The sequence below is a fragment of the Gymnodraco acuticeps genome, unplaced genomic scaffold (genome assembly GCF_902827175.1).
Source record: "Gymnodraco acuticeps unplaced genomic scaffold, fGymAcu1.1, whole genome shotgun sequence".
Lineage (NCBI taxonomy): Eukaryota > Metazoa > Chordata > Actinopteri > Perciformes > Bathydraconidae > Gymnodraco > Gymnodraco acuticeps.
The window spans coordinates 167,970-178,272 of NW_022990279.1; the positions used below are offsets into that span (position 1 = coordinate 167,970).

A 10,303-nucleotide genomic window follows, 5' to 3' on the forward strand; every position below is an offset into this window, starting at 1 on the left:
TACACCTGAACATCAGCAGGAGAGAACTCTTTAAAGTAGAGACACTACATACTGATATACACCTGAACATCAGCTGGAGAGGACTCTTTAAAGTAGAGACACTACATACTGATATACACTGCACATCAGCAGGAGAGGACTCTTTAAGTAGAGACACTACATACTGATATACACCTGCACATCAGCAGGAGAGGACTCTTTAAAGTAGAGACACTACATACTGATATACACCTGAACATCAGCAGGAGAGGACTCTTTAAAGTAGAGACACTACATACTGATATACACCTGCACATCAGCAGGAGAGGACTCTTAAAAGTAGAGACACTACATACTGATATACACCTGAACATCAGCAGGAGAGAACTCTTTAAAGTAGAGACACTACATACTGATATACACCTGAACATCAGCAGGAGAGGACTCTTTAAATTAGAGACACTACATACTGATATACACCTGAACATCAGCAGGAGAGGACTCTTTAAAGTAGAGACACTACATACTGATATACACCTGCACATCAGCAGGAGAGGACTCTTTAAAGTAGAGACACTACATACTGATATACACCTGAACATCAGCAGGAGAGGACTCTTTAAAGTAGAGACACTACATACTGATATACACCTGAACATCAGCAGGAGAGGACTCTTTAAAGTAGAGACACTACATACTGATATACACCTGAACATCAGCAGGAGAGGACTCTTTAAAGTAGAGACACTACATACTGATATACACCTGAACATCAGCAGGAGAGGACTCTTTAAAGTAGAGACACGTCATACTGATATACACATGAACATCAGCAGGATGAGAACTCTTTAAAGTAGAGACACTACATACTGATATACACCTGAACATCAGCAGGAGAGAACTCTTTAAAGTAGAGACACTACATACTGATATACACCTGAACATCAGCAGGAGAGGACTCTTTTAAAGTAGAGACACTACATACTGATATACACCTGAACATCAGCAGGAGAGAACTCTTTAAAGTAGAGACACTACATACTGATATACACCTGAACATCAGCAGGAGAGGACTCTTTAAATTAGAGACACTACATACTGATATACACCTGAACATCAGCAGGAGAGGACTCTTTAAAGTAGAGACACTACATACTGATATACACCTGCACATCAGCAGGAGAGGACTCTTAAAGTAGAGACACTACATACTGATATACACCTGAACATCAGCAGGAGAGGACTCTTTAAAGTAGAGACACTACATACTGATATACACCTGAACATCAGCAGGAGAGGACTCTTTAAAGTAGAGACACTACATACTGATATACACCTGAACATCAGCAGGAGAGGACTCTTTAAAGTAGAGACACTACATACTGATATACACCTGAACATCAGCAGGAGAGGACTCTTTAAAGTAGAGACACGTCATACTGATATACACCTGAACATCAGCAGGAGAGAACTCTTTAAAGTAGAGACACTACATACTGATATACACCTGAACATCAGCAGGAGAGAACTCTTTAAAGTAGAGACACTACATACTGATATACACCTGAACATCAGCAGGAGAGGACTCTTTAAAGTAGAGACACTACATACTGATATACACCTGAACATCAGCAGGAGAGAACTCTTTAAAGTAGAGACACTACATACTGATATACACCTGAACATCAGCAGGAGAGGACTCTTTAAATTAGAGACACTACATACTGATATACACCTGAACATCAGCAGGAGAGGACTCTTTAAAGTAGAGACACTACATACTGATATACACCTGAACATCAGCAGGAGAGGACTCAACAAATATAATCAGTAATCAGTATCTGAGTATTAAAAATGCTTTTGGATTACTTCAATATCAAATGTAATGACAATACATTCTGTGACTTTAGAAAAGAAGAAACCAAGATATTTAGGATCAGAAATGAATGTATTTCTAGGAAAACTGCCTTTAATGAAGCAGATTCAGGCACTGTTGTGCAATAAAACGAATGCAACTTGCAGATTAATCCGAATGTAATTTGTAGATTTGAATAACTAACCCTTTTATTTATTTTGTGCCTGCCCTTTTATCTAATAGTGTTTTATTTTACTTTTTTTCCCACTGTTGCTGTAACAATGTACATTTCCCCCTGTGGGACGAATACAGGTCTGATTTCTGATTAAACACAGCAGTCTGTCTTTTACTGTTGTTATTATTATAATCTCTTTTAATATTTACTATTATTATTGGACTATTATTATCTTTATAATTTCTTTGTATTTATTATTTTTATTATTTTGTATTTCATTTTTTAATCATTATTATATACAATTTCTCCTCCCTAATTTATTATTATTATTTACTAAATTATCATATTTATAATATATTTGTGTACTATTATTGTTTTTGATATATTATATTTTTAGAATTATTTATTTATTTCCACTATTATTAATATAATTATCTGCCACTCTATTGAGTGCAGTCGATGTTTGCTGTGTCACGGAGAGGAAGGGTGTGGTTGCTAATTGGATCAGCCGTCAGACAGAAACAGGGACTCTCATTACAAATGAAAACTGTATTCCTGTATTGCTCTTTCTCCACAGAATACTGCGTAAAAAGCATTTTCCCCGGATGTATTTTTTGTAGTTTAACCAATAGGATACCCCGGATGTTTCCAGTCGTTTTGATAGCACTTTATTTTATAACGAGGTAATTGAGACGTGTCTTTTAGCTCGTTATTTCCTAACAGGAGAACAAAGATGTGACCTTACCTGTAAACCTATGGAAAGTGTAGAGATCTCATGAGTCTGGAAACAGCAGGATTCACAGCATCCCTCAATGATTGGTCCCTGAACTGCACTATCATATGTTACATCTAGAAAACATCTCTTCAGATCAATAAGCAGGCAGTGGATCTCCTTCTCTCTGATTGGTTGACGTTTTTTTGTACGATTGTAGTCGTTCAATATCAACCGTCCGCTCTTATTAATAAAGCAAAGGTTCCCATTGGTTGCCTTTCCCTGGTGCATGCGCATTAGAAAAGCCCTCAGTTCACTGCCTCCTGATTGGTCGGTCTGTTTTTAGTTTCTCTTTCAAGTCTTGGCAGAAATTCAAGGCAGCTACAGTGTTCAAGAAGCAGGGAGACATGTGGATGAAGAATAGTGTAAAAGAATAAACAACTTTATTATAATATATAACAAAAAAGCATTTTTACACTTTTAAGTCGATCCAATTGAACATTTCCAAAGATCTCCTCCTGTGACACGTGCAGTGAAACAGTGAATACAAAATAAAAGGGATTTATTGCTAATATGTAACATTTATAAAAGCACATTAAATGCAGCATGGTAACAATATCCATTGGTAAGCAGAGAACAGAGTGACAGGCGAATGATACAACTCGAATGATGACTGAAATAAATAAATATAACAAATACACTTTACAGATGTTACACTGAGCTCTTTTCTGACTCTTGAATCAGATGTTGGAGAGTCTCACTTTATGCTCAGATTCAGACGGAGATAAGTCCTGATGGTTTGTTTCTCTGATGAACTCTCCATCTGTATGGCTGCATTGTGGGTTCTTCTATTATATATTATTAAAGCTATGCAGGCATAGCTGATATTTAAGACAACCCCAAGAGGTAACAGTCCAAAGATAACCCAAATCAGAATCTCTAGTTGTGGCCTCTCCGTTGGTCTCTGAGGTTCGAGCTCTTCAGCAGCTGTGGAAAAGGACAGAATATAACACGAGGAACCATTTTAGTGTTGATAACAGGTTTAATCTAGAGTGAACACATGATCATCTGCAACCTCCTGTGGTTCCAGCTTCTCAGTTTCCCCTTTTCCACTAAAATGAGTTCTGTGTGGGGCTGGTTTGGATCACAGTTAGTTTGAGTGCAGAGTTTTATTTTGAGAGGTGCACATTTCAAACCGTTAAAACAAGCCGTTCTTAAGATTTGAGCAACAGGACTCTTTTGGTCTTTCATTCATACTTTGTTGAGTATCTGCCATTTCCTTTTCCAGCTGTTAACTGTTCAATTATTGGAGAATATGATCCAATATTAGCGGCAACATAATGGATGTAGATGCATTAGTATTTAGCTCTAGACTTCTACTGCGTTTACTCACCAGTGACGTTGAGCCAGCATCTCCTAGAGTTGCTCCCATCATGTCTGACGAGTATGTCACACACATAAAACCCAGAGTCACTGGTCCTGAGTCTGGAGACATGAAGTGTGAGGCGTCCTTCTGTGAGGACGTCTTTGTCCCACTGGACTCGTCCTGCAAACTGTGGATCCTGAGACTCTGGGGATTCAATGCCTTGATGGAGATGAAACAGGACGTAGGGTCTGCTCTCAGTATGAAGCTCACAGAAGGTAGAAATGGATCTGAGGGAAGTGTCTCTTCTGGTGCTGAAGGTCCACTCCAGGGTGATGTTCTGATTCTCCTCTGCCTGATAGGAAGCCTGAGTCACATTCACTACAAATGTTCCTGTGGAGGAGACACAGAGGGACTCTTTAAACTGCAGCTATGTTCCTTTGGAGGAGACACAGAGGGACTATTTAAACTGCAGCTATGTTCCTTTGGAGGAGACACAGAGGGACTCTTTAAACTACAGCTATGTTCCTTTGGAGGAGACACAGAGGGACTCTTTAAACTACAGCTATGTTCCTTTGGAGGAGACACAGAGGGACTCTTTATACTGCAGCTATGTTCCTGTGGAGGAGACACAGAGGGACTCTTTAAACTGCAGCTATGTTCCTGTGGAGGAGACACAGAGGGACTCTTTATACTGCAGCTATGTTCCTGTGGAGGAGACACAGAGGGACTCTTTAAACTGCAGCTATGTTCCTGTGGAGGAGACACAGAGGGACTATTTAAACTGCAGCTATGTTCCTTTGGAGGAGACACAGAGGGACTCTTTAAACTACAGCTATGTTCCTTTGGAGGAGACACAGAGGGACTCTTTAAACTACAGCTATGTTCCTTTGGAGGAGACACAGAGGGACTCTTTATACTGCAGCTATGTTCCTGTGGAGGAGACACAGAGGGACTCTTTAAACTGCAGCTATGTTCCTGTGGAGGAGACACAGAGGGACTCTTTATACTGCAGCTATGTTCCTGTGGAGGAGACACAGAGGGACTCTTTAAACTGCAGCTATGTTCCTGTGGAGGAGACACAGAGGGACTCTTTATACTGCAGCTATGTTCCTGTGGAGGAGACAAAGAGGGACTCTTTAAACTACAGCTATGTTCCTGTGGAGGAGACACAGAGGGACTCTTTAAACTACAGCTATGTTTCTGTGCTGCTTTACTGAGAACAGCTTTAAAGAGACTAACCAGAGACAGTGGTCTCCTAAGGAAGAGTATTTTTGTTTGTGGTTTTGCACGCGCACACGTAACCATGGGTAACCAGTGGTAACAAATACAATAACAAATATCTCCATTTTAACACTACGTTTATATATTATTTACTTATTTTTACAGTTTGCATATGAGGTGGTCCGCGAAAATCCTTGATAAAAAAAGTGGATTTCTTCTTTTTTTTTTCACGGACCATCTGCAGTACCTTCGCGGACTGAAAGCTCCACTTCTTGACATTTTGATTTAAAAAAAAGCTAAATACAATAAGAATCTCTTTCCTCAGTTTTGCACTAACAGTGTTCCATACCAAAGAGCTCTAAGATGCTTCTTTATAAAAAGGTTAAATGTGACAAGTCTTCCAATAATATTAAATTGTGTCTTAGTGGGTATTACAGAAGTAAAACTAACCAGAGATACAGGGGGTGAGGAAGAGGAGCAGCAGGATGACGAAGATCATCTTCTCCCTGTGAGAGGACACACACACACACACACACACACACACACACACACACACACACACACACACACACACACACACACACACACACACACACACACACACACACACACACACACACACACACACACACACACAGTCACAGTCACAGTCCATCTTTAGTCATCACAATACTTCAGAGGACTGACACCAGGAACAGTAACATATATCTGACACTAGGTGGTATCGTATTTCAACATGAAATACTTTCTGCTTTGAGATCAGTGAGCAGATCAGGAAACAGAGGACCAACTGTACGCCTTCAGTTCAACACCCCCTTGTTTCAGAATCTCTCTGAATAACAACAGTAATAATACAAATAATTATTGTTATTATAATAGTGAATGTGTGCTTCGTGAGGAGAAAGAGACAGCTTTTGCATTCAGGCACATTTAAATAATTAACACAGCAGCGACGTGCAGTCAGGGGCCTCACCTGCCATACTCCAATGTAACAGAAAAACAACTAAAGAAAAACTAAATATTAATAATAATAAAATATCTCCACTGATCTGTGTTGTAAATGTGATTTCTGTTTGATTCCAATCGCTTTTTATAGTCAAAATCAGCAAATTGGCCGAGCTCCGCTACAACTACATGGGAGCGAAGAGGAGTGAGGCAGGGACGAGCTCTGCCTCACGTAAACCCACAGTAACTGGCTGGAGCGCGGGCACTAATTTAACGCGGACACTTATTTTGTGAGCGCGCTCAAGCCAGTTACTGTGGTCACCTCAGAATGCGTCACCCCACAGAAACTGGCTGGAAAGCGGGCCCTAAGCGCATGCCTGCACCATCTCACTGTATGTCACCAATGTAATGTTTGTAGATCCCTTTATTACATTTATCCTCGCCATCCATAGTCTCTAAATAACTTATTTCACGTATATATGATATTTAGGCCCGCTGGTCTCATCATACAACGGCAATGAAAAAAGCACCTGGAGAGGCAGCCATAACCTCTGCCGCACTGAAGGGGGCGCAAGTGAGCCCATTGATTGATTGATTGAAAAGTTTATTAACAGCTTGTATATTGGGTACAGTACAGTACAGCTCAAAACATACAATTGTTAAGGGGATGCAGACCAGAGAAAGACTGTCGTCTTGTTTACATCAGGGTCCCCCATTTCCAATTCATCATGTCATTTAAGACATATAAGACATACAGATGGCTTATTTACAATTTACATACAGGTGGTTTTTTACATACAGATTGCTTATTTACAATTTTCATTTTAGATTTCGTTCTAATACATCCTAACCGGACATTTAAGACATACCAAGTCTACAGATATACAGTTAGTAACAGAGTCTAAAATGCGAGTATATACATAGATGGGGGGGGGGGGGGGGGGGGGGGAAGCTGTCCATTGAACGACAGGTTGAGATTGGTACCATTACCGGGGCCAGTTTTGCAATGCTCTCCCCCGAAGGTGCTCTTTAAGAGAGGTTTTGAAGGTAAGTATAGTTTTACTTTCCTTTACAGCTGTGGGAAGAGCGTTCCACCTTGATGTGGCATAATTGCGAAACGTGTATTCCCCCTTTTTTGTGCCAAATCTGGGTTTCACATGATTTGTGGAACCCACAGGTTCTTGTTGCTACTGTTATTCTACGCAGAGACGGTAACAAACTAGACTTTTGTTTTGAAACTAGAGGAAGATAAGGAGGACTTTTACAAAAATGTAATGGAGATTGTTGTCCAGAAGGATAGCATGGACTTCATCTTCAAGTCAAGGTAAGACCACAATTGTAATGAACATGGGATCTTACTAAGAAAGAACAATCCAATATTTAGATTTTGGGTATCCTTTTGTTGAACAGTCTGTTTAAAATGAATCGAAGCATCAGACTAAAAAAGCTTTTGAAAATAACCGAACATTTCGATTAAGGTCAAAATATAATATTTGTAAATCTGACTCTGAGAGAGTCAGTGCCTCACCAGCCATGAACCTCACCGCACGTCACTGTAACACAGTTTGTGTTTGAAAAACGTTTCTGAGTCAACGTCTTTCCAACTCGTTCTGTTATTTTTGTTTAATATAGCGCCTGTTCTCTACAACAGGAGCTTAAAAGGAAGCAGCTGTAGGAGACATAATTTCCTTAATAAAGTAGTGTTCCTACCATAGAGGTTCCTACCTGTATGTGAGACTGTAGAGACCTCAGTGCTGACAGATCTGTTTTCATGGTGAATATGTCCGATGAAGCAAGTTGGTGTTTCAACGAGGCTGCATGCGTAATCAGAGAAGGGGATGTTTCTGCAGTTTGTTTTCTGTGCTAGGAGGAAACGTTCTGGTGTGATGCATTCAATTTGCATTATAGTAGGCGTAGTTCAGGCTGTGGGGGAGGAGATAAAGTAGACACCCTGTAAACCAGTGGCTTAAATAAAGTTCAAAGCGTATCTTAGTTAAAGAATAAAAAGAAGGATCAATGACCTTACAGCCAAATGATAAAACTCACAGTGACTGAAATAAATAAATATAGATATAACACTTTACAGATGTTACATGGGGATGTAGGCTATGGAGTCTTTACTGAAGTGACTAGATGTAATTTTTCCCTTATTAAAAAATCTCCTGTTTTCGGTCTGATTAGTGGACAGTTTAGGTCGCATTCACACATAATAGTCCGCTTCTCTGGTGCGCACCAGACGACAGTTTGTTCCAAGTTTTATTTTTCAGAAGGTTCGGTTTGCGTTCACACGGGCAAAACTCAAACGGACTCTAAACTTTAAACACAAGTCATGTGCTCGTAAATGCTGTTCAACGATTGGTCCAACCCGGTATCACGGCAAGACGTGAACATGTGACGATTTACCATGCTGGGAGACGTGAAGATGGCCCAATCCCAATCCCAAACCACTCCCTCGACCCTACCCCTCCGTGACGGAGTGAACTCCGTCTGTAGCTACACTCGCAGCTCAACGAGGCTCCCTCCTGTCAGATGGAGGGAGTAAACACAGCAGCAATCTTTGGGACGGCCTCCCCTCTCTCCGGCAGAAACAGGAAATGCTGTAACTTTATGTAGCAACGGTTTCAAATCAGCATCCCTTAGACAAAAAGTTTAAATTAATAACTCAAATAAAACTCCAAACATCTTTCATTGTGTTTCAAAGCTCTTTTAGTTTTAAACCTGATGTTTATAAGCTTCTTAGTTTTTGCAACGGTCTGTAAATATACACAACTTTATAATAAAAAGCACACATTTACCTTTTAAACACAGGTATGATCCTAAATTAAAAACATATGAGGTCATCATGAGGTTGTTAACAGTGTGAACAGTGTTCATACTGGGTAGTTTATTTAGTTTAAAAAAAATTATCCAACGATTTACAGACCACTCTTTCCCCATGTAAGTCAATGGGAAAAAGTGTTTCCGGGCCCAGCAACCAAACTGAAGTGTAGTACCGCCATTTGGCCAGCACGAATATTTTCATTTGAGTCCGGCGCACTTCCTGGGGGCTTGCTCCACACTCGTTGCTTTGGAATAGCCCTCAATATGGCGGACCCTCCGCGTGAACGCGCAAACGGAGGGGTAGGGTGTAGGGGTAGGGTGGAGGGGTAGGGTGTAGGGGTAGGGTGTAGGGGTAGGGTGTAGGGGTAGGGTGTATAGGGGCGGTTTGGGAATGGGCCTATGTCACGATTTCGTCCCTTCAAACGTGACAGTTAACATGACATGTTAACCAAGCCCCCAGGAAGTGCGCCGGAGTCTGATGAAAATATTCTATGTGGCCAAACGGCGGTACTACACTTCCTTTAGGTTGCATGGGCCCGGAAACACTTTTTCCCATTGACTTACATTGGGAAAGAGTGGTCTGTAACTCGTTGGATAATTTTTTTTAAACTAAATAAACAACCCAGTATGAACACTTGTATAGCCCTTATTAAAAACATTCGTTCCTCAATTGTAAAAATGTGCTAATAACGTTATTCTGAGAGTTATTTCCCTTTGCATTATGAACGCGCATCTAACCCACGGGACCGCGCCGCCCGGCACGTTCATGTTACGTGTTCAGCACTACATGCGTTTATCTTTACCCATGGATGCACAATAAGAACGGACCCATATCGCCTTACTGCCACGGAGCTGTAATAATGGATATATTGCACATGTTTGCTGTAATTCATCATTTGTAAAATATTATACTACATGGGCTGTATGATTAAATCTTGTACCGTAAATGTTGTATTAAATAAAGTTAATATTACCGACGTTAGATTAACGTCCCTGTAGTTTATTATTGCACTAAGAAGCTTATTGCACTGTGTATATATACAGTGCAATAATTATTTCATGCTAAATGAAGCTCTGTTGCTTGGATATCACTAGATCCTGTTACAGCATAATATACTACATAACGATTGATGTGTACATTAGCATAATTACTAGCTAGCCGCTAGCTGCTAACTGCCGCCTCGTTAATATCAAATCCATCATAATAAAATAATACAATTCAATAACGTG

At 40.3% G+C, this 10,303-nt stretch overlaps 1 protein-coding gene across 1 annotated transcript; it reads right to left on the bottom strand.

Annotated features, from left to right (window-relative positions):
• Positions 1–3,131: 3,131 nt before the first annotated feature.
• LOC117549675 lies at positions 3,132–8,114 on the bottom strand. Its single transcript, XM_034221761.1, has 4 exons — positions 7,979–8,114; positions 5,759–5,814; positions 4,115–4,477; positions 3,132–3,708 (listed from the first exon to the last, which is right to left on the bottom strand). The coding sequence occupies exons 2-4, from the start codon at positions 5,805–5,807 to the stop codon at positions 3,479–3,481; spliced, it is 642 nt and encodes a 213-aa protein (XP_034077652.1). The 5' UTR covers positions 5,808–5,814; positions 7,979–8,114; the 3' UTR covers positions 3,132–3,478.
• Between the last annotated feature and the right edge of the window lie 2,189 nt (positions 8,115–10,303).

Bases quoted from the DNA above. Each gene is read 5' to 3' on its own strand.
- LOC117549675 (XM_034221761.1), bottom strand. From the start codon at position 5,807: ATGATCTTCGTCATCCTGCTGCTCCTCTTCCTCACCCCCTGTATCTCT. The intron at 4,478-5,758 runs GTTAGTTTTACT...TCTCCTCCACAG, and splicing joins CCTCACCCCCTGTATCTCTG to GAACATTTGTAGTGAATGTG. The intron at 3,709-4,114 runs GTGAGTAAACGC...CCTTTTCCACAG, and splicing joins ATGCTGGCTCAACGTCACTG to CTGCTGAAGAGCTCGAACCT.